Here is a 25,736-nt window from a genome sequence, read left to right on the forward strand (position 1 = left end):
CAAATCTTGTATTGCACTCACCTTTTCAGGATCCACTTTTACACCGTTTGAAGTCAGCCGATGTCCAATATAGGCCACTTCTATCATTTTCAGTTTGAATTTGTCCAAGTTCAGCTTTATGTGTTTTGCTCTGCATCTGTCCAAAGATTGTATCATCTTCTGATCGTGATCCTTGATTGCAGATTCCATATCGTCACCTTCTCCCACTATTAGTATATCATCTGCTATATTGTCTTCACTCCAGTAAGTCCTTCCAAAGCCTGCATTAACATCTGCTGGAACACCTCTGGAGCAGGTTTTAGTCCCATGGGCATTCTCAGCCATTTAAAACGTCCAAATGGTGAAGAAAATGTTGTCAATAAACTTCAGTCAGTGCCACATGCCAAAATCCATTTTTCACATCACATACAGAAAATATTTTAGCTTTTGACAGATCTGGTAGAACATCATCTAATGTCGGCATGGGGTAATGATTTCTTTTCAGCGCCTTGTTGAGTGGCTTAGGATCAATGCATATTCTTAACTTGCCAGATGGTTTCTGCACTATGACCAAACTGCTGATCCAATCTGTGCTCTGATGGACTGGTGCTATCATGCCTCTTCTCTGTAAATCTTGCAGTTCTACTTTCAGCGGTTGCATTAAAGCTACAGGCACTCTCCTTGTAGGCTGCACGGTGTTGTCATTTTCTAGCCTATATTTACCTTCAAAGCACCCATCACCTTCAAATAAATCAGCATACTTCGTTTTTATTTTCTGAATATCCAAGTTGTGCTCTGCATTTAGTTTAGGATTTTGTATATCCTGGGAAACTTCAACAGACATAATATTCTGTGACTGTACTTTTATTAAGTCCATTGCCTGAACAGCTTTTACTCCCAATAATGGTACATGGTTACCACCACCCAACACGGTAAATTCAACTCTATAACTCTTTCTGTTACATGGGTTCCGTATTTTGAGCTTACATGTCCCCATCGGTTTCAGAACACTTTTGTTGTACATCACCAGTACCTTGTCAGTTGGCTCAATAGAAACCTGTTTGTTCAGCAGAGCTGATGGAATTACATTGCAGCTTGCTCCACAATCCAGCTGAAATCTAATGGGCTTTTCATCCAACAAGAAAGTTGCATAAAGCTGCTTGGCATCCTTGCCTACTGACTGCCTGACTACATTGACTTTCTCTGCTGCAGGCTGCAGTTGAAGCCATGTAATGTCCTCTGCACTGTCAGTGTCTGGTGTCACAGTGTGGAGCTGACTATACTGTTTGCCTGTTCCTTGCCTGCAGACAGCTGAGAAATGATTCTTCTTTCCACACAATCTGCAGGTTTCACCATATGCTGAACACTTGGTTTTGCCTCTCTCATGTCTTTTCCCACAATACTTGCAGTGGACAGTGCTTATAGGGGAGCTTGGTCTTGTCTTTCCTTTCATAGATACTGCATGTACCTTATCATCATCATTATTACTGGTGCCTGCCATCATCTTCAGGCTGTGTTTTGTCAGTTCAGCAGCCCTGCAAATTTGCATGCATTTCTCTAAAGTCATGTCTTCCTCTCACAGTAATCTTTCTTTGAGATGACTGTCTCTTATGCCACACACCATTCTGTCTTTGATTAGACTGTCCCTGATCTCTCCAAAACCACATGTTGTTGCCAGCCTCCTCAGCTCTGTCAGATATCTGTCCACATTTTCACCATCCTCCTGATGTCTTGTGAAAAAGTTATATCTTTCCACTGTCTCATTCTTCTTTGGGTCACAGTGTTTATCAAATGCCTGCACAATATTTGCTAGAAGGAGGTTGTCTGTGTGTGGGAGTAAGGTGTGGGCTAATTGTCTGCCATTTTCCCCAATTAGGTAATAAAACAGCTTCACTTTCCGTTTGTCATCACTGGGGGCCACTGTAAGATCCACATACAGTGTAAACTCTTCATTCCAATGTCTCCAAGTCAGGGACAGATTACATGAAGTCACATCCAGTCCCTGAGGGGGCTTCAGACCAGTCTCCATTTTGCAGTAATGTCAGGGAGTCTGTACTTACAGGTGCTGTGATTCTCTGTGATCCTCTGTACAGTCCCAGCCTCACACAAGCTCTGAGGATTTGCAGGTTCTGTGCCTAGCTGCCACTATGTTCTGTTATGTATTTCCGGGCAAGGATCACACTCCTTGGATATCGCCAGGCTTGTTTATTACATGAGACTTGTGATAAACCGTGTCCAATTGCAATTTTGATGAGAGAATGGGTGGGGAGGGGCATAGTTTCAAAAATGAACACAGCTGCATCAGGCACAATCCATCTTGTCCCAGTCAACTTGAAGGGTGGGTCAAAAATCTTAAAAGATGGGTGTTCTCAACTAAAGCATTTACAGAATATCTACTTAATCAGTGCCTGGTAGGTGTAGCTTCATATCTATGACTTGATTTGAGAGAAACTAAATGCTTTGGAAAAGCACTTCGGCTGAGAATCTGTGAACAAGGGTCAACGGTCTCTCATTCTTTATGTTGAAGAGTCTAGAAGACTTCCCGCTGGAGCCCCCTTTAAAGTCTGTAGTTTTATAATGCAACAAACTCTACTCGTCAGTGACGTCAGGTGCAGCTTTAGCAAATTCTTGGAGGAAATACTCACAAGTGAAGACAACATGAAAAGATTTTTGTGGCATTATTCAGATTTTTTTTTGACATGGTGCCAAACGATACAATGAGAGTCAGTGTTTGCTCGTACAAACTGGGCTATCATAACAGGGAAATACTTTTCAAAACCAGTGACTATTGCATAGTTTTCATTCCCTAGTTAGCCCTTAAAATAGATTTTAATTAATAGACCTTGTAATAATAATATGATCCACAGTTGAATGTATTAAAAAAAGGTTCCTGTGCTGAGATAATCTTATAAATGGGCCCCTGCTATGCACTGTCATATTTGCTGTGTCTGACCATGCAGGAACATGGTCTTCGCATACCACAGCTCCTGGCCAGTGGAAGAAGCATAAGTCATTTATGATAACTAAGTATACAGACTTCACAACACCGGCTTTCAGGTTTTTTTTTCTGAGGTAACACATTTTCCTGCCTATTTTAACACAGAAGCAAGTGTTTCTGCTGTGTCTCCAGCACTCTGAGCTCATCATAAATCAAGTCAGTGAGGTAGAACCTCCAGGGGCCGCTGAGCTTGTATGTCATTGTTTTGATTTATGAAGATCTCAGAGGACTGGAGAAACACTCATTCCTGTGATAAATCAGGAAAGAAAATGTCACCACAGTAAGAGGCAGCTGTCAGCCCTTGCTGTGATGTCTGTATACTCACTTATCATAAGTGACTTATGATCCCTCCCCTGCCCAGGAGCTGTGGCATGCGTCTGAATGGTAAAATACAGAAAATAAGATAGCACATAGCAGGTGCACACTTATATTTATAAGATTATCTTGGCACAGTAACATTTTTTATAAACACATCCAATTGTGGAACTTATTATTATTATTCCAAGATCTATTAATTAAAAGGTACATTGCTTGTGAGACAATCCCTTCAAGACTCTTTAAGAAATTACTTTTTGGCCTAATCGGAAGCATCAATATATGTTTAGTCTAGAGCTAACCTAGGTAATAACCACTAGGGGTCGTAAAGTTAGATTTTACTCAATCCTTTGGATAAAAGTAATGATGGATGTGCCTTATGCCCGTTCTCTTATCAATATGACTGTATGGGTTTAATGTGACCATATGTTCAAGGTAAAAGTCTTTGCTTAATAAGACCCTTATTATAATACCCTATAAGCAAGGGTATAGCTAGGGGTTATTTTCTCTTGGTGCTGGGGAGGGAACCAATGAGTCAGTAGCTAGGCTACAACAATCTGAACCCTTATCCCAGGTGAAAGGGAGCACTTGATCAGGCAGAAATAGGCAGAGATTTGTACTCTGACTTATAAGTCATCCCACAACTGACCACTCCAAAATCTATTTGACTTTGGATACCTTTAAAAATCTTAAAGGGTGGTCCAAGTGTCACGTGGGGCTTAGTCCCACTAAGGCTGTAATACCCGGGGGCCCTGTGATGTCCCTATAACTAGGGAAAACCCTGTCTGACCCTCAACCCAGGGTTTTTGCTGATGGTGCAAATGCCTGAGCCTCCAACCTTTCCTTGTCTCCTGCTCAGCCCTGCACTTAACCCTCCACCCTCCACCCAGTGAGGAGACACACCACCAAAGCCCCCACACAAATAAAGACAGACAGGGAGAACTTAAACTGCACTGCGCCACACACACACAGGAATATACAGTAATGTGAACAGGGCACAACTAAACACAAATATGGGAAGGAGAAAAGATAACGACGGATCATACGACACCAGATACGAATCTCTCTCTCTGCAACACCTCCACTCCAGACCGGAACCACTTGGTATGAAACACAAGCTATAATCGGCGACGCCCATAGGCCAGCATGACTATTTAAAGACCGTGGGCGTGACTAACCATCCAACCTGGTCTCCAGCAGGATTAACCCCCGAGAGCCTGAAGATCAGGCCGGCGCCACTGAGGCTATAGTGGCTGGAGGTGGAACTACCTCTGCCTGCCGGACGCTGTGGTGTGAACAGCATCCGACATGACATTACCCCGTCTTCTACGAGGGACCTCCGGACCCTCAAGACTCATAGGACCCGGCTTGTCCGGATGACGACGGTGAAAAGAACTGACCAGCCGATCCGCATGTATGTCTGAGGCTGGAACCCAAGACCTCTCCTCCGGACCATACCCCCGCCAGTGCACCAAATACTGAAGAGTACGGCGTACTACTCGAGAGTCCACTACCTTGGCGACCTCAAATTCTAAATCGCCATCCACCATGACTGGAGGTGGCATCGGCGTCACGTCCACAGAGCCTACCACCTTTTTCAATAAAGCTCTGTGAAACACGTTGTGTATCTTGTACACCGCAGGAAGTTCCAACCGATACGCCACTGGGTTAATGATGGCAGAAATCCTAAAAGGCCCAATAAACCTTGGACCCAGTTTTAAAGATGGAATTTTGAGTCTTATGTTCTTCGTAGCTAACCACACCCATTCACCTACACACAGGTCCGGACCTGGCACACGTCTACTGTCAGCCACCCGTTTGTACCTGGCACTCATGCTCAACAAACGCTGTTTCACCCGCCTCCAGACTGATGACAATTGGGCTCCTAGCTGATCCTCCTCCGGGACACCCCCCGAGTCACCCTGACGTAAGGTACAAAACTGAGGATGTTGACCGTACACACAAAAGAATGGAGACTCTCCCGATGACTCTTGGCGGTGATTATTTAACGCGAATTCGGCCAGAGGAAGGAAAGTAGACCACTCCTCCTGGTTGTCGGACACAAAGCATCGTAAATATTGTTCTAGATTTTGGTTCATGCGCTCAGTTTGTCCATTAGACTGTGGATGAAATGCCGATGAATGTGACAACTTGATCCCCAAACGTGAGCAAAAAGCTTTCCAAAACCTCGCTACAAATTGCTTACCCCTATCAGATACTATGTCCGATGGTACTCCGTGGAGTCTGACCACCTCCTTCACAAATACCTGAGCCAACGTCTTAGCATTGGGCAACGAAGACAACGCCACAAAATGCGCCATCTTTGAAAAACGGTCAACCACCACCAGGATGACCGTGTTCCCAGCCGAGGCTGGCAAGTCAGTGATGAAATCCATGGAGATTTCTGTCCATGGCCTATTGGGTACCCCCAGAGGCTGTAGCTTGCCAGCAGGACGGGTACGGGGTGACTTAGCCCTAGCGCACGTGATGCAAGCTGCCACATATGAGACCACGTCCTGCCGGATTTTGGGCCACCAGAAACGACGCGACACCAGCTCTAAGGTGCCCCTCACCCCTGGATGACCAGCCAGTACCGAGTCGTGGTGTTCCTTCAACACCTTAAGCCGAAGATGCAGGGGTACAAATGATTTGTTGGCGGGAAGTCCTGGTGGTACCTCCTCTTGGGCCTCGGCAATCTCCGCCTCTACCTCCGTCGTGAGAGCAGAGACCACTACCCCTTTCTGGAGGATGGGTACCGGCTCTTCCCGAGGTTCTCCCCCCGGAAAACACCTAGACAAAGCATCCGCCTTGGTGTTTTTAGCCCCGGGACGGTAAGTCACCAGAAAATTGAAATGAGTAAAAAACAATGCCCAGCGAGCCTGCCTAGGAGACAGACGCTTGGCCGACTCCAGATAGAGCAGATTCTTATGGTCGGTGATGACTGTGACCTGGTGAGCCGCCCCCTCCAAGAAGTGTCGCCATTCCTCAAAAGCCAGTTTGATGGCCAACAACTCCCTGTTGCCGATATCATAATTCCGTTCGGCCAGCGACAGCTTCTTGGAGAAGTAGACGCATGGATGCATCTCGCTCAAGGAAGAGCCTTGAGACAGTACTGCCCCCACTCCCACCTCCGACACATCAACCTCCACCACAAAAGATTTAGACACGTCTGGTTGCACCAGAATGGGGGCAGAAGCAAAACTATTCTTCAGACGCTCAAAGGCACGTATAGCGACCTCAGGCCAGTTCGGCACCCTTTTTTGTCATGTCCGTGAGCGGTTTGGCGATAGTCGAAAAGTGTTTTATAAACTTCCTATAATAATTCGCAAACCCAAGGAACTGCTGGAGTGCTTTCAGACTCTCCGGCCTCTCCCACTGCAGCACCGCTTGCACCTTAGCGGTGTCCATTTTAAACCCGGCTGCGGACACAATATATCCCAAAAAGGGTAACTCCTGGACAAAAAATAAACATTTTTCCAGCTTAGCATAGAGCTGGTTCTCCCGGAGCAACTGTAACACCTGCCTGACATGCTCCAAATGAGTGTCCCGATCGCTAGAATAAATGAGGATATCATCCAGGTATACAATCACAAATCTCCCCAGGACATGAGCAAATACATCATTAATAAAATGTTGGAAAACGGCAGGTGCGGTGGTCAACCCAAACGGCATAACCAGACTCTCAAAATGACCCTCAGGAGTGTTAAACGCCGTCTTCCACTCATCCCCCTGACGGACCCTTATGAGGTTATACGCCCCCCTGAGGTCCAGCTTGGAAAACCATTTCGCCCCCGCTACCTGGTTGAACAAATCCGGGATTAACGGCATAGGGTAAGGATCACGGATAGTAATCTGGTTTAACTCTCGGAAATCCAGACACGGGCGTAACCCCCCATCTTTCTTCTTAATGAAGAAAAACCCCGCAGCTACAGGCGAGGACGAAGGCCGGATGTGTCCTTTGCTCAGACTCTCCGCGATGTAGTCTTTCAGAGCTTGTCTCTCAGGACCAGAAATATTAAACATCCTGGCCTTAGGTAATTTGGCCCCGGGTTTTAACCTGATCGCAGTCATAGGCTCTATGTGGAGGCAGTTCTGAGCAACCCTTCTCAGAGAAAACATCTGCGAAATCCTGCAAAGCCTCCGGCAGGCTGGGCGTCACGGCGGACACACATGTGGCCAAGCAATTGTCTTGGCAAAAACCACTCCATTGTACTATGTCCTGAGTTTTCCAATCAATTACCGGGTTGTGTCTGGACAACCATGGAAAACCCAGGACCATTTGTGCTGGGAGATTACGGAGGACCCTACATGTAACCGACTCAGAATGTAGGACCCCAATGTGGAGTTTCACCTCTGCCACAAACTCCGTAATCTCCCCTTGAGGGAGGGGAACAGCATTAATGGTCACCACCTGTATGGGGTGAGGAAGTTTTTCAATCTTAAACCCGGTGGTGTGTGCAAACTCCTCATCTATGAGATTGGTGGCGGAACCGCTATCCACAAACACTGATATTGGTAGCTCTCTGCCCGCGATAATAACCTTGGCAGGGAGCATACATTGAGATACCATCATGGAGGATATGCATACGCTCAGTTGGGTCTCCTCCATACCCTCTGAGCTTAACAGTTTTCCGCCGATGTGACCCTCTTAGGTAGTACCGGGCAAACGTTAATATAATGACCTCTTTTACCACAGTAGAAACATGCTCCGGGCTTCCGGAATCCCGGAGCGCGACGCTTAACCTGTGCCACGCCAGCAATCTGCATAAGTTCAGGGGACTCATCTACTTCAACCACACTTGCACCTCTGCTTTCCCCCAGAGGTAGCGTCTCCTGTGCCCCCTGACGAAAACGGCGATCAATACGTATCACCAAACTCATGGCAGACTCCAACGATGCCGGAGTCTCATACATCAGGAGGGCCTGTTTAACCCTCCCTGACACCCCATGCATAAACTGGCTCCGCAGCGCTGGGTCATTCCACTGTGTGTCTATGGCCCAGCGGCGAAATTCCGAACAATAGTCCTCTGCCAAGCGCTCCCCCTGGCGGAGGGCGCGGACTTTAGATTCCGCTAGAGCCAGTCGGTCAGGATCATCATAAATGAGTCCGAGGACAGAAAAAACATTATCAACAGAAAGAAATGTAGCAGAGTCAGCTGGTAAGGAAAATGCCCATGCTTGGGGGTCACCACTCAGTAATGACAACACCAACCCTACCCGCTGGGCCTCATTACCTGAGGAGATAGGGCGCATGCGGAAGTATAACTTGCAGGCCTCCCGAAATACGACAAATTTGCTGCGATCCCCTGAAAAACGTTCTGGCAGCGGAAACTTCGGCTCTGCACCGATACCTGCAGATGCCGTTTGCACCTTCGCTACTACCAGGCCCTGCTGCTGAACTGCCCCTTTCAACTCGGAGACCTGTAAGGACAGCGCCGCCAACTGGCGGGTTATGGAATCTAATGGATCCATGGACTCCTGAAAAAATGTGGGCCGATTATAATGTCACGTGGGGCTTACTCCCACTAAGGCTGTAATACCCGGGGCCCCTGTGGTGTCCCTTTACTAGGGAAAACCCTGTCTGACCCTCAACCCAGGGTTTTTGCTGATGGTGCAAATGCCTGAGCCTCCAACCTTTCTTTGTCTCCTGCTCAGCCCTGCACTTAACCCTCCACCCTCCACCCAGTGAGGAGACACACCACCAAAGCCCCCACACAAATAAAGACAGACAGGGAGAACTTAAACTGCACTGCGCCACACACACACAGGAATATACAGTAATGTGAACAGGGCACAACTAAACACAAATATGGGAAGGAGAAAAGATAACGACGGATCATACGACACCAGATACGAATCTCTCTCTCTCTGCAACACCTCCACTCCAGACCGGAACCACTTGGTATGAAACACAAGCTATAATCGGCGACGCCCATAGGCCAGCATGACTATTTAAAGACCGTGGGCGTGACTAACCATCCAACCTGGTCTCCAGCAGGATTAACCCCCGAGAGCCTGAAGATCAGGCCGGCGCCACTGAGGCTATAGTGGCTGGAGGTGGAACTACCTCTGCCTGCCGGACGCTGTGGTGTGAACAGCGTCCGACATGACACCAAGTGGATAAAATGCTAAACTTTTAGAAGTTGGTTTACAAATATTCAGATTTTTTTATGGGTACATGCAATATGTTTTGAGTGTATTCTGAGCAGTAAGGCCATCTATAGGGATCTGCTACAGTGCTAAACTCATCAGGTATCTGGAGCTGGCACAGTAATAAGCGAATAAACCAAACACTTCCGTCTTGTCTGTAAGCTCAGTTCAGGTCAGCTACACTATTACATTTAACCGGGCATGGGTCAGCGGCCGCGGCCTCCGCCTGGGCAGCAACTGCTGTTTGTATGTGTGTGTGTATATATAAATATATACATATATACATATATATATATATATAATATGGATTCCTCTTCATGTTCGTACATACATTTGATTTCTCAAGGAATGTGAGCTCCATTCTTTCAGAGCAAAGCTATGTGGGGTTAAGGAAGCTTCCAAAGCATTGTGCTGGGTTGTGGTGAGGGTAGAGATGCTAGCTGAGTCAGAAACCAGCAAGGCTTGGGGAAGGGAAGAGAAAATGTGTGTGAAGATGCTCCATGTCTAAAGGGAAGCCAAGTTAATGTACAATAAAATACTGTTTATTTTAGACTGAACTTCCTAACATCTAGCCCTGGTCAACTGAAGTCATCGGTATCATGCGGCCTGCAAGGACATAGCGCCACCCTAGCCGCAGAACTTACACCCCTAACTTCATGTAGCATACCGGGGCGTGGATACCACCCCACCCCAGATTACATGTTCATAAGGATCAGACCCCCTTGGCTAACACAACTATATTTATAGGAAAGGAAAAAGGGGCCATATCTCAGGAGCAGAGAGGTGCAGGAATACAATTAAAACAATGTCAGATTCAGGAGGACAGTGGTATTTAAACCAGATAAAGCAAATACATATTATTGGCAAGTCTCAGGTCATCTTTAAAGGAAGCTAATAAAAAAATTAGAATTCCCCACGTTTCAACTAGTATTTTACATCCCCAAAAATTTGCAGGTATTTACAAAGCAAAAGTCAATTCACAAAGTGGGTCTCCATCATCCAGTGCAATCTGCAGTTGTCACCTAGACAAGTTCTTGTCTCTTCCTGTCCGCTGTAAATGTCTTCCTCCTTGCGGAAGGTCTTTCCTCACAAGAAATGGGAAAACTTCCTGCATAGAAACTCCTATTAAGGGCATGTCACACTAAGAGATATCGCTAGCAATATCGCTATAACTAGTGACGTTATAGCGATATTGCTAGCGATATCTCTGTGTCTGATACTTACCTACGACCGGCTCCCCCGCTGGTTATCGCTGATCGCGTGAGCACGTTCAGGACTGTTTCTCGTCGTCAGCTTCCTGTGGCACTTCCTGCTGTGAGGACGAGCGACGCGTGGAGCCGGGCGGGAGGACGCAGGATCGCCGCGTCTGACAGGTAAGTAGCGATCCCCGTCCCCAGCGATGTCACTAGTGAGATCGGCCTATGTGGCAGCTCACTAGCGACCACTTAGCGAAGTACCAGCGATCCTGACCGCGTCATATCGCTGGTCGGGATCGCTGGTACATCGCTAAGTGTGACAGTACCTTTAGCCAATGTCGAGGAAGGCCCTTAAAGAGTTAATTATATTTATTACTTCACTAAAGACTAGATAATCACTAAATTACTCCTGACTTTCACTAGAATCTACATACAGTAATCTCGCTCGTTAATTGTCTTCAAAGCCGTGATGCCCAGGGCTACACTAATGGTGCCTATGCACCTTCAATAGCTAGCAGTCAGATGAATGTTCATTTGGAAGACACCTATACCTTCAGATATCCCCAATACACATGTCTGCTCAGCTCGGCCAAGAATACATGTACTGGCAATGTGCAGAGGGAAGTAAAGGTGCCCATGCGTGTTCAATAACTGTTGACTGAATGCTTGTATGGCCTTTGCCTATCTCTCCCAACTGGGCCAAAAGATTCATGTGTTCTTTATAGAGAGCGGAGTAAAGCTCAGCCATACACATTAGATGGCTGTCTGCAGAACAAAGCTTTGGCTGATTGTTCGTTTGACACCCATCTCATCTGACTCTACCATACTCAGGGGCACTTGCTTGGCCGAGAGCTCTTGAGTTCTCTATGAGAAAGCCTTATCTCTGGGAAACCAATGTGATCTCAAGGAGAACAATGGGATCCGCAGTCCAATCCAAATCGACATCTCCCTTGATGATCAGTTGGTCGGTTCCCCCATACATATTAATCTGTTGGCTGTACCCGATGATGTTGGTGGGTTTGGCCAACATTAGTCTAATGTGTATTGGGCCCTTAAGATTCTTTTGCCTGCAGCTTATTTACCTGAAGTACACAAGGACATCCTTATCTCCCCATCTGTCGGAAGACAGTCACACATTAGATGTTCAGTCTAGCCTACCAGTATCGTAAGGCTTGACAGGTTATAATGTAATGTTCGTCCCTGAGAACAAAAGTATCGGGCATTACAAGTCAACATACCCAATCCTTCTTTTCTCTGATGGTGGAGAGTCTCGAGGGCACTATACTCACGGGATAGTTGGCTGGTTATTGTTGTGTCACTTGACCATTGTCTCCTCTCCTTCTTTAGAGCCTTCTTCAATAGTGTACCCATAGTCTGTAAGTAAGCCTTTGCCATCTATTTCCTATCTGCAGTCCATCAGTTGGTCTTTACGGAGCTCTGTAAGTTAAATGTACTTCTTTGGCTACACTTGTAATTCTTCAGACAATTATGGGCCTTATGCCAGTCTCGAGCAAAACTAAAAAAGTGAGTGACCAGCGCAAATTCAGGTGATACCAACGGAGCCACGTTACTACATGGCCTGGAAAGATGGATAGACTCCCAGTTCCATGCCAAACCCAGTAGGCAAAAAAACAGGTTAAGCAGCATTCAGTGATTATTCATGTCAGTTCAAGGGATCGCTGTATTGGATGATGAGGAAAATGCCTTTCATATAACGTAGAAAACACCCTGTTCACTTTCAGTCGTCTTCTTCTGCTTTCAGCCTTTCCAGACGGAGAAGACGTTGACAAGGAGAACAAACCTTTGGCTTTCTGGAGCCACAACTAGTAAGTCCCTGTATTAATGATTAACTGTTGACCAGTCATGTTTCGGCTGTACGAAAAGAACTTACCTAATATGGAATATTTTTAGAGACAACATTAATGATTTTACCCTTTTGATGTCTGACAGTGTTTTATGCTTTTTTTTATGTTTGTTTCTTCACATTATGTTCTAGATATAGTAACCTATATAGGATATAGTAAATTGTATACAGTGTCACGCAGCATAGGCTTTACATAATGGGGGATGTAATTTTGGATGGTTCTTTAAAATTATATCACACGTCATAGGCTTAGATACATCTGCTCAGCAAATAGTTACACACATGGTAGGCTTAGATATATTAGATAATGATAGCAGAAGGAGCTCTGTGTCGTTCTTTAAAACGGTGTTACATATTGAGGCTTATATTCATTGAAACAGTAAATCGTATCGCACATGGTTGGATGAGGTACACCCACTCAGTAGATAAGTATCACACATGGTTGGCTTAGATATGTTAGTTCATCATTACATGATAATACAGTTGGAAAGACTGTATCACACATGGTAGTCTTAGTTGAATAAGATCAGCAGCATGGCCATTACACATGAAATGCTTAGATACACCAGCACAGACATTTGTATCACATGCTGATTTAGATACACTTACAAAGGATGCAGCAGCACACCAGGAACACTGCCACATATATAAACACTGAATATATGAATTGTTAATTGCATTTCTGCAGCACAGACTATACTTATAAATCTGAAGCTTGAAAAGTATATTTTGAGCAACTTGTGTGAGCCCATCTGCAAGTGACAAAACGACCTTCTAAGGCCTGTTTCACACTTCAGTTTTTTGCCGTCAGTCAAAATCCGTCACTTTTGGAAAAAAACGGATCCTCCCCTTTTTTTGGCGGATCCTTTTTTTCCCCCATAGACTTACATTAGCGGTGGATTTTGACTGATGGTCATCCGTTGCTTCCGTTTTTTGACAGATCCGCTACAATTTTAGCGGTTCCCGGGCGGAGCAGACGGACAATGAAATGTTTTTTCACACTGGCAAACCGCTTTTTCTGACTGCGCCTGCCTGGGAGAATTTATCGGTGATGCTTATTAACCCTCACGGCGGTCTGCAAGTAGCGAAAAATTCTCTCTCTCTCTCCCTCTCCCTTTCCCTCTCCCTCTCCCTCCCTCCCTCTCTCTCTCCCTCTCTCTCTCTCCTTTTCTAGAGTCTTATCACTTTAAATTTCAGGAACTTAGCAGCTAAAACGGATCCGTCAAAAGACGGATCCTGTGCCAACCGTTTGTGACAAAATGGAAACGGATCCGTTTTTTTCGCACTCTGGCGGACTTTGACGTCAAATAACTGAAATGTGAAACAGGCCTAAGGCTGCTTTTTTTTTAAAAAAATCCGGCAAAGGATGCCGCCGGATCCGTTTTTTTCTCATAGACTTATATTAGCGACGGATGGTGACGGATGACCTTACATTTCATCCGTCGTTCGCCAGATCCGTCGGAAGTCGCAGTCCGACAAATGATGGAATCCAGCGACGGATTCCGTTTTTTTAAACTGAGCATGCTCCAATTACTATTACCAGGTAGGGCAGTCGGATCCGGAGAAAAAACGGATCCGTCGCATCAGTTTTTCACAATCTGCAACGGATCCGTCGAGCCGACGGATTGTGACTGACGCCAAAAAAATGATATGTGAAAGGGGCCTAAGATGAGAACTTTCACTATCAGACATACTTCTCTTAAAAGGGGTGTTCTCAAGTTTGAAAGTTATCTCCTATCCAAAGGGAGCGGAGGTCAATCATGCGCACTGACTCTTCATTCATTCTAATTAAAACACTTAAGATCAGCCAAGCACTGCACTTGGCAATCTCCAGCGCTTCCATTAAGAATGAATAGAGCAGTACTGCGCATGATTGACCTCTGCTCCATTCAATCAGGAGAGCCCTAATCGGGATAGGTGGGGGCCACGGCAGTTGGACCCCCCCAGGGATCGGTAAGTTATCCCCTACACTAGGTTTAGGGGATAACTTTTAAACTTGGGAACACCCCTTTGCACATTAGATAGCTAACGGCTGTCTCTCCCCTTTCTCCCATGGGGCATGGGCACACGTTTAGTATTTGCAGCAAATCTTTCTGCTGCAAAAAAACAGTGTGTTGACAGGAAAAATGCTAAATAAATTGAACTAGATTTTGCGTACTTTTTTTTTAAATGCATTTTACTTGCAAATTTTTTCCGAGGTTAAAGGGGTTGTCCGGTCCAAATCGATAAGTCTGCAGTCACCCTGATTTGCCGGTTTCTGAGTCGGGAGCAGGGCATTTATGTGTTATACATACTCCTGGCCAGGGCCCGTCTAGAGGGTTTGTCATAGACAAAAGACCTAAAATTATGTTTATTAGATATGTATTAAAATGATGGGGTCATCCAAAAACAGACATACATACACACAAAAAAAAAGATAATCAATGTATAAATCAAAAGGGCTTGCTACCTATGCCCTATACTAGATCTTGTGCTTTTGCCAACCTACCAGGGGAGGTTGGCACCCTAGGGGATACAATACTGGTGCCCCCGCTCCAGCGACTCTTCCTGTTAGCCCTAGATGACCCTGATAAAGGGAAGGAGCAGCAGGAAGAGGAAAAGAAAAATATAAATGGTTCTTAGGTAGCATAGGATACTAAAAAAATGTCAGTTGGACCACCTGTATTAGGCTAGTGTAGTATTCTACACAGCCATTCTTGCAGCATCATACCCCTCTGCTATATTAAGCCTCCTGAAGAGCTGGCAGGCGAAACGCATTGTGTCAATGTGGCATCATATATCAATCTGACTGATAAGTACCTTCTACCTGTCTACTATTTCACATTTTGTTAATTTTGAGTCTGCAGCTTAATATTATATGGCTGCAATTGGAGAATAATGGCCTTTGTCGCTCTCTTTTATTGTGATAATGTGTGGGGGTGATCATAGAGGATTCTTCTGTGAACAGGGGTATTAAGCTGCACATCTAGAAGCCAACTCTGTCACAAAGTAATTGATGGATTTAGACACCACTACATAGTTAGTTGCCAAAGACCACCCTATGGTTAGTTGGTCCCTTCCATTTCACGTATGCATTGACCTTACATTTTTCACTTTTTTCATTGTTTGCCACACGGTATCATATCCCACATGTGCTCTCTATACACATAGCCATCACTGGTACGACACTCCTCTCTTGTGTGTCCTGCACATTAGTCCACAAACTTTTGACCCCCTATTTACTCCATTTTTTATCATGTTGCTTTGTTGGGTATTTGCCCTAGAAACCAGGGCCTTGTAGGGACAGTATGGGTAGCCGTTGATGAGTGAGGTTGCCACTGACGCTTCTGATAGGGCGCCAACCTTCGCTGGAAGGCAGGAATAAGCCTCAGGGTGTATGTAGGGCTAAGATTGCCGGATATTGAGTTTGTAAATTCTTTATTTTAAAGTTTTTCACAACACCATTAAACACAACACCAGTTCTCAGGTACAGTTGGCGCAATGTTAAATAAGGGTTGGTCTAAGGCGTGAAGGAAGGAAAAAATGAAGGAGAAGTATGTAGGGGAGAAAAGAAAAGATAAAAAGAAAGGGGAGGGGAAAAAAGGGTACATAGGGGGGGGAAAAAAGGGTACATATACATGTACAGTATCAACAACATTAACATCAACATCATGTGGTTGACAACAAGAGCACAAATATTAGATGGGTGCACTTTTGGAAAATAATGTATCGCACTACATTACATTTGGGCTATCTAGTTTGAGGCAATGAGGCTAAGAGCCCTAGAACAGAAGCCGTCTAATTCAGTTAAACTTAAACTTGATAAACTCTAAAATGCCCTTAAAGAGGGTTGTCTTCTAAATACCTATTCCAAGGGGCCCAAGTCAACACGTAAGCCCTATGATTATAAATTTCCCAGCTAGACAGCTCCTCTAAGCGAGAGATTTGATTTATTTTAGTATACCATTCTCCCAACGTGGGAGGAGCTACATCTTTCCAATGGTCAGCTATCAACTGTCTCGCCGCACTCAACATCAGTGGAAGAAGCCCATGTTTTTTTGGTAAAAAATCTTTAGATGGGCATGAAAGGAGAGCCTCTGTGGCTCTAAGATCAGCCTTTATTAGTTTTAATTTTTTGAGAACTAGTTCAACTCCCTCCCAAAAAAAACCGCAATCTAGGGCAGTCCCAGAATATATGTGAATGATGTCCTCTAGAATTGAGGCATCGCCAACATTTATCGTTATCTACGAGGCCTAACTGGAATAATTTAGCTGGAGTTAAATGCCACCTAGTCAATATTTTATAAGAATTCTCCTGCAGAAGTATACATCTAGAGAAACCCCGAGCATTTGACAGCATTCTAGATATTTGGTCTTCTGTAAACGTGGTGTTAAGTTCCATTTCCCAAGAGTGTATAAACGAGGGTTTAGAATGTACAGTCGGAGAGATGAGATGCGAGTAAATGCAAGATATAATTTTTAGCCGTGGGGACGGACGTTTAACCATAAGATCTAACCAGGACCAATTAGATTTAGACGGGAATCTCCGTCCAAACTGTAAAAGTGTACGTCTGATGTGTTGTTTTTGAAGAAAATTTGTTGGTTGAGTCAACGCACCCTGTGGCCAAGACCCCTCCCGCAAGGTGCTATTACCATAAAAACTATTCAAAGTTTCTCTAGGGAGGTTGGACCATAAATTGTATGGGTCTTGAAAATCTAGCTCTAACAAATAGGGAATTGAGCCGATCGGTGTCAATATTGAGGGGAAGGTATCTTCCGGGAACTCTCCCATTACCAATCTTTTAATACGCAACGTAGTTGTAGTTATGTCATCCAACCTAAGAGAGGCCGGTGGTGTAGCCCTAGTCCAAAGATACGGCAAACCCCTCAAGCCCAATAAAGCCCAGTCGACACTATCCCCCTCCTCTCTTCCAGCACAGGACACCACCTTTAACCATCTACTGAGATGAATAGCCTTATAATATAAAAGAAGGTCTGGGACCCCAATCCTCCAGAAGAGATAGGGCGAGAGAGAAACTTATATGGTAACCTAGCCCTTTTAGATTTCCAAATAAATCTTCCAATAAGGGATTTTAACGTACCAAAAAATGCCAGGGGAATCCGAATCGGAACCATATTCATGGTATATAGTATAATAGGCATTATATATGCCTTGAACACATTAATACGACCCATCCAGGATAAAGTGGGTAAGCTATACTTCTGCATCAGGCCTTTAATCTTTTGAATTAAGGGAATGTAGTTATTTTGGAATAGGTTGGCGGGATCTCTAGTTATCGTTATTCCCAAATATCTAATAGAACTAGTAGCCCAAGAAAATGGAATCTGCGTACGAATAGTGGAGGTCTGAGAGTGAGGGAGACCAACGTTCAGCACTTCAGACTTTGACAAATTAATTTTAAAATTGGAAAGGAGACCAAAATGATGAAAGGCCTGAAGGATAATTGGGAATGCTCGGGATGGATTGGAGATAAGGAAAAGCAGATCATCCGCGAAAGCTAGAGTTTTGAGTGACCCTTGACCCACCGACAACCCCTCTATACGTTGGTCTTGTCTGATGCTTTGTATCAAAGTTTCTACAACTAAAATGAACAGAGATGGCGACAAGGGACAACCCTGTCTAGTCCCGTTATTAATCCCAAAACTATCTGACAGGGTGCCGTTGACTCTAACCTTGGCCGTCGGTTGGGAATAAAGCGAGAGAACCGCTGTTATATATTGAGGGGGGAAGCCAAACCTAATCATTACTTGTTCCATGAACCTCCAGCTCACTCTGTCGAAAGCCTTCTCAGCATCCGTCGACAGAAGCATCAAAGGTATACCCCGAGTCTTAGCAAACATTATAGACTGAATGACTTTAGTAGAATTATCCTTCCCTTCCCTGCCTCTTACAAAACCAACTTGATCTGCATGAATCAGCTTAGGTAAGAAATTACTTAATCTGCCCGCTAATATTTTAGCCCACATCTTAATATCTGCATTAAGCAGTGATATTGGTCTGTAGCTAGCGCACAGGTTGGGGTCTTTACCCTCCTTAGGGAGGACTGTGATGTATGCCTCTAAGGATTGTCTAGGAGGGAGCTGGCCTTCTAGATAGGAATTAAACAGAGACACCAGGCGAGGCAACAGTGGTTTTATAAACTTTTTATAATAGATAATAGGAAGACCATCCGGACCTGGTGTCTTTCCGTTCGGAATAGTAGAAAGAGTGTCTAAAATTTCTTTGGGGGTAACTGGAGCAGTCAGCAATGACTGGCCTTCAAGAGTTATTTTAGGGAGATGTAGTGAGGTCAAGAATTCTTTTATTTTTGCCAAGGCTGTGACTGGCTCCTGCATGCTATCCGGTGTATTTAAATTGTATAAATTTTCGTAAAAGGTTTTAAACTCCCTGGCAATATCTGCAGTCCCGAGAATTGAAGAGCCATCCAAAGCTCTGAGTTGTCTAATAAACGTCTTTTCTTTTTGTTTCTTAAGTAGGGATGTCATAAGCTTACTACTTTTATTGCCATGGAGATAAAACTTCTGCTTACTCCTCATATAAATTTTCGCTGATTGAATGTTTAAAAGGTTTTTTAATGAGGTTCTCAAATCTGTCAGTTCAGATAATGTTTTATTTACCTGGGATCTCTTATGTAATCTCTCAAAGGAACTAATTTGGTGTAGAATAGACACAACCTTTTTTGTTCGCTCTTTTTTCAAATGGGAGCCTAGGGCTATAAATTCCCCTCTCATTACTGCTTTATGTGATTCCCATACCATAGGCAAGGGCGGGCCTGAGTGCAAATTATTTTGAAAAAAGAAGTCAAGAGTGTTTGTCAGTTTTTCAATGTGTGAATCCGAGTCCAACAGTGTCTCATTCAGTGACCATGACCCATCCGGCCGTGGTAAAGTTTTTATCTCTATGTCAAGAAAAATGGGAGCATGGTCTGAGAGAGAGATGATATCTATATTAGCTTTTTTAATTAATTGGAGATTAACTGCTTGTATCAATAGGTAATCAATTCTGTGATAGCTATTGTTCGGATGGGAATAAAAAGTGTAATCTCTGCCCGAAGGAAAAAGTGTTCTCCAAGGGTCTATCAGATGCAATTTTTGTAGTGAAAGGTGTAATCTTCTCAGCGCCCTTTGAGAAAGAGCCGACCTGCCCGTTGAAGTATCTAAAGTTGGGTTTAAAGATACGTTAAAATCCCCTCCCACCAACAACAGACCCTCAGCAAAAAGTTCTAGAACATTCAATGTTTTACACAGCCAACCTATCTGGTTCCTATTTGGGGCATATAAATTACATAGGGTAATCTTAGTGTTGGCCAAAAAGCCCTTAATTATAATGTACCTGCCTTCTGAATCCGATAAACAATCACTCAAAATAAAGGGAACATTTTTCTTTATAGCAATACTCACTCCACATGACGCTGAACCGCCCGCACTGTGATACCAGGTCGGGTAGCGAGATCTAGACATATCTGGGACTCTCCCTTTTTTAAAATGTGTCTCCTGCAGGAAAGCTATACTAGACTTCTTTGAATGTAAAAGATTCAATACTTGGCTTCTCTTACTTGGGGATCGTAAGCCCTTTACATTATATGAGGCCACTGTCATAGTAGCGAAGGTTACCTTGTCACCCATAGTTTGGTAAAGGAAGCAATAATAAAGATTCCTCTGTCATCAAACCACCGAAATTAAAAAAAAATAAAGAGATGAAAAAAAGAACAAAAACCTTAAAAATTATTAAGATAAAACAAGAAAAATATAACAAGAACCAACTACCTGCCTGTAGCAGAGGTAGGGGGTCAAACATACCTCCCATAACAGAGCAGGAAATAACATTTCCGACACACAAGTGGCACATATTAACTTAAACGGCAATTGAATGATATCAACACATGAGTAAATGTCAAGCTTAGCAAGCTGAAATAAGATAGAACATGTCCGAGTGGATCAAGAGGTCTGGCTCCAGTATTGGAAAAATGCAACCGAGAGAAGCACAAAATAGCTCAGGGGGGCATCTCCTTTTCCATTCCAGATTTCCCTCTTTTAGGAGTCGAGCGTTTCTTTCCCAAGACCCAATCACCCTGCCCTCCGGTAAAGGCATGGACAGGGGGAGGTGTGCGATGATCCATGTCCAGAGGTAGCCAGGAAGGAATATCTATAGGAGCAATGCCAAAAGTGTCCCATACTTTGGTTAAATCTTCAGGGGTCCGAACCATTATTTGCCTACCATCTCCTTGTATAGATATACCAAACGGAAACAGCCATTTGTATAAGATTTTACGTGAGCGTAACACCTCCAGGAGGGGCCTCAGGACTCTTCTTTTTGCAAGGGTTGACGGTGCAACATCCTGATAAAGATGAATAGCAGATCCCTCATAAGAAAGATTTTTAATGTCTCTTGAGGCAGACAAAATAGCATTTGTATCCAAATAGCTCAATAGGCCGCAAATCACATCCCTTGGAGGTTCCGCTGGCTTCGGCTTTGGTCTAAGTGGTCTATGCACCCTTTCTATTATAATTCGATCACATGTTTCTTGTGGGATTAGAAGGGCGAAGATCTCTTTCGTAGATTTTTCTAATATTTCTGTGGAAACACTTTCAGGTAAGCCTTTTATCCGTATGTTCTTCCTGCGACTCCGATTTTCCTGATCCTCGAGAGCCAGAAAAGAGTTGTTAAGTTGTGTTCTGTGGTAGTCCAGATGCTCTCTCATGGCATTGGAGTGGCTAATGATAGAAGACTGAGAGGACTCCAAAGACTCCACTCTATTACCAATGTGTAGCAAGTCCGTTCTCATACCAGATATCTCATTAACTAATGGTGTTATAGCTTGTGCTAATAATTTTTAAAAAAATGATCTAGAAAGCTTCCCAGAATCTGATTGAGTGACATCGCTGCCTGAAGCATCATCACTGGAGTCTGAGTCCTCGACATGCTCCTCCTCCACAACCTCTGCAGGGAGCCTTTTAGCATTAGGTTTAGACGAAGCAGATTTATTTCTCAAAAATTTATCCATTTCACCCTGTTTGCTTCTATACGCCTCTGCGGCCAACGGTTTTGCACGCTCTTTGTTAGTTTTGACCATTTTGCTTGATTGAAGCGCGCCTTTAATTTACCACCTGTGCGTCAAGAAAAGTCTAGTACTGCATTTTTCTATATGAAAATAGCCCCATGCAACTTGGAGGGCGAGGGGTTAATATATGGAAACATCCGTGGGGATCTGCTGGGGCCGGTAGGGATAAGGTAACACCAACTCCCCACCGTGGCGCTTCAGAAAAGACACAATGTCCTCCTCACCAATGGCTCATAAATCTGCTGACAGCAGCTCCTCTATGTGGGGAGAGCGATACCCCCTGTTCAAAAAACAACTCAGTCCCTGGGAAATGTCTCAGTGAAAGTAGGGGGCCGCCAACAACCCTTCTGGCCCAGAGCCAGCACCCTCCTCCACCGCACGTACCAATAATGATCCCCGCAGGCCCCACAGACAGCTCACCGGGGGCTCCCTCTCACCGCCTTTTACTCCAACTGGCGAGACCGCTCCTTATTCCGTGGTCTCACGTCTCTATCGAGGGTCTCCTGCGGTCCGGTTTCCAGGCCCCGTGCTCAGGGGTATGTAAAGATGGCGCCCGTCTCTTTCCAGCGCTGCAGCACCCCCCACGAGGCCGCTCTGCGCTCCGGTGTCACGGCAGAGATCAGCAGCCCCTCTCTTCTCCCCACCGCCCCTCACCTTCTCCTCCAAGCCCGGGGTACTTCAAAAATCGTTTTTGCCACTTTCGTCTGGGCCAAATAAAGTGGATTTGTGGCTGGAAGCGGGAGCTGCCATAAAACACGTCCTCCCTGTGTGAGATCCAGGCCACGCCCCCCGCCGGATATTGAGTTTGGTCAACTATTATACTTTCATATATTCACTACCGATAGTTAATCCCTCTCCCTGCTCCTGCCTACACTGACTTTTAAGTAATTGTTTTGTTTTTTCACTATATGTCTGTTGGACGTATTAATACTACACTAGCCTAATACAGGTGGTCCAGCTGACATTTTTTTTAGTATCCAATGCTATCTTAGAAATAATTATTTTTTTCTTTTCCTCTTTCTGCTGCCCCTTCCCTTTATCAGGGTCATCTAGGGCTAACAGGGAGAGTCCTCGAGGAGCGGGGGCACCACTGTTGTATCCCCTAGGGTGCCAACCTCCGCTGGTAGGTTGGCAAAAGCATAGGCTCTAGTATAGGGCATAGGTAGCAAGCCCTTTTAGATTTATACATTGATTACCTATGTTTTGTGTGTATGTATGTTTGTTTTTGGATGACCCCATCCCTTCTAATACATATCTAGTATATATAATTTTAGGTCTTTTTTTCTATGACAAACTACTATATGAGAGACTACACTGATATTTTTTTCTGATAACCGTCTAGAGGGTGCGGCCTTGCTCCATACAAGTGTATGGAAGCGAGGCCACATCCAATGTCTAGGAGTATGTATAACACATACATACCCTCCAGCCCCGGCCCTGAAAACGGTGAATCCCCGCAGCGCACAGTGCGTCTGCTGGAGGGATTCATAAGCCTGCAGTCATACAGAGTGACTGCAGACTTATCAATTTGGACCGGACAACTCCTTTAAAGCACAGGAAAAATGCAATTTGTAAATAAGCGAGTGCACATGAATGCTTGGCTTGGCAAAGTGCTTATTTGCCCTGTATGACAGAGCCGCTGCCAGGATCCTCTGGTGGTGGCTTTAACTGCAAGAGATAAAAAGTATCTGCTGTTGAAATTCAACTAGCCGGATCCTTCTCTCCTCCAAATTCTTCTGCCAGAGGGAAAATCAGGAAGTCCCTGTACATATTAGACTGTTGGCTGATTCCACCGACATCAGTGGGTTATGCCGACTTTAGTCTAATGTTGGTTGGATCTAGCCATCCACAAATATCCCAATATCCCATACTTCACCTGACAGTGTGCATTATATCAGAAAATATGCCAAGACTACAATCTCATCAACATTTTTTCCTTTTTCTTTGTAGGAAATATTTGAGAGCCATGTCAGGTGAAGAAACTGGAAAGGAGACTCCCACAAACGAGTGTCCTGTGTGCTATGAACGTCTACAGAACCCCAATATCTCGGAGCGGAGGTTGAGCTGTGGTCATTCCTTCTGCCATGACTGCCTGGTAAAATATCTCATGACGGCCAAAAAAGAGGGTTCAATAAAGAAGAATATCATATGTCCGCTGTGCCGCTATGTGACATTCCTCAGCAAGAGGGGACTTATTTTGCCACCAAAAACTGGAGAACTCAATCAGATTCTAGAGGTTTCTCACAGTCTTTCCTGTCTTACGCATTCTACCATAGTAGGGAACCCTAACACATTGGTCATACCCATTCCTGAAACCACCGGGCCACATAGTCCTCAAGACCCATGCAGGTGTACATGTTCTGAGGATACCAACCCAAATCTAATAGGTCATAATTGTGGCTCTCAAGTTTTTATCATCAGTGATCAAGGCCAACCCATGGAGAGCAGCGAGGACATTGTCACCACCAACACTGAAAACCACCGTGTTGATGCCCGGGCGAATTGTTGTCGTTCTCCATCTTTAATAATGATCCTATTATTGATATTTCTCGTGGCTGTTTTGGCGGCAGTACTTCCATGGATATTGTTGGTCAAAAAAACATGAGTATGAGGTTGCCCTTCTTCCGAGGTTTCAGACCAGGAGTAAAATTGCACCATCTAAAATGTGGTGACCATCACATGAAGACAGGTTTTGCCTCCAGATATAGATATGCTGTGAGACGCATTTCAAAGGGATGGACATCTTCTTTGACACTTAAGTTCGTTGGATAAACCTAGACTGGATTTTGCTGCAGACAAAGATAGAGGTTTGTGGTGCAATGAAAGATACTTCAATAAGACATGACACCTTCTGGGTTTAGATTTTGGCTACAAGAAGATCATTATAAGCCTTGAAATAAGTCAACCAAGAATGGTCTATAGTGCCATTAGAGAACTCACTACTGACCCATTTTTACTTGAGACTGCGTGGTTGGCACCAAATATGAAGGACTATAAAACAGATTATTTAACGCAATATGTAAAAAAAAATTGGAAACACCATACTAATATAATTTTAGAAAAATACTCATTTTGTTTCTCCTAAATTATATGTTTCTGTAAAAGACTAGAGGAATCTCGAAATAATAAATGTGAACAAACTGTGAAAATGAATGATGGCATCTTTGATTTTTTTTTCCAGGAACAACACCACATTTGTCCACAGGTTGTGTGTGGTATTGCAATTATTAATTCCAGTGGAGCTAACCTGAAATTCCAGGCATACCTACAGTAAAGACAGGTGTGGAGCTGTTTATGGAAGGGAGCAGTCATTGTTTTCTACTACAGTGTAAAGGCCCCGTCACACATAGCGATCTCGCTACGAGATCGCTGCTGAGTCACAAGTTTTGTGACACAACAGCGATCTCACCAGCGAGATCGCTGTGTGTGACAGCGATCAGCGAGCGCCCCCCCTGCCGGTATCGCTGATCGCTCTGGGAAATCTCTGGACATTTCTTTCGTCGCTGATCTCCCGCTGGCCAGCACGCATCGCTGCGTGTGACAGGCGGGAGACCAGCGATCAGCGATAAAATAATAAAAAAAATTAAAAAAAGTATTACTATTCTCACCTTCCGACGTCCCGTGCAGTCTTCCCGCCACTCTGCATGCTCCGGTCCCAGTAATCCTTTGCAAGAATGACCGCGAGACTTCGCGATCCCGCGAAGTCGGAAGTCATCGCGGTCATTTTCGCAAAGGATTACTGGGACCGGAGCTGGAGAGAGGCGGGAAGACAGCACGGGACGTCGGAAGGTGAGAATAACAATATTTTTTATTTTAATTCTATTTTTGACATGAATCAGCGCTGAACACAGCGATGCAGCGCGCGCGGCGTCGCTGTGCTAATCGCTGGTGAAGTTGTCTGTGTGACAGCTCACCAGCGATCACATAGCGATTCACCAGCGATCCTGACACGTTGATATCGTTGTCGGGATCGCTGGTAAGTCGCTTAGTGTGATGGGGCCTTAACCACATTAAGGGGTTTATCAGGTGGAGGAGGAGATATTGATGAGCTATCTTGATTGCAGAAACTCCTGCACCATTTCTGCATCCCTTGACAAAAAAATGCAGCGTCCAAAACATTGCATTTATGGCTCGACTTTTTTCAGCGCATTCAATGGGTGATAAATGTAGGG

At 44.6% G+C, this 25,736-nt stretch overlaps 1 protein-coding gene across 2 annotated transcripts in view; it reads left to right on the forward strand.

Moving 5' to 3' along the window:
* RNF222 (ring finger protein 222) overlaps positions 1–24,717 on the forward strand; it is a 45,124-nt gene extending 20,407 nt beyond the window's left edge. Inside the window, exons 2-3 of one of the 2 annotated variants that reach the window (XM_073559696.1) lie at positions 12,401–12,464; positions 23,515–24,717. In XM_073559696.1, coding sequence (XP_073415797.1) covers positions 23,531–24,169 — 639 coding nt within the window. In that variant the 5' untranslated portion in view covers positions 12,401–12,464; positions 23,515–23,530 and the 3' untranslated portion in view covers positions 24,170–24,717. Of the gene's footprint in view, positions 1–10,962; positions 12,465–23,514 lie in introns of those variants that run through there. The other variant, XM_073559695.1, reaches the window with a different exon arrangement.
* Positions 24,718–25,736: the final 1,019 nt, after the last annotated feature.

The sequence above is a fragment of the Dendrobates tinctorius genome, unplaced genomic scaffold (genome assembly GCF_039654945.1).
Source record: "Dendrobates tinctorius isolate UK_male_01 unplaced genomic scaffold, ASM3965494v1 ptg000014l, whole genome shotgun sequence".
Lineage (NCBI taxonomy): Eukaryota > Metazoa > Chordata > Amphibia > Anura > Dendrobatidae > Dendrobates > Dendrobates tinctorius.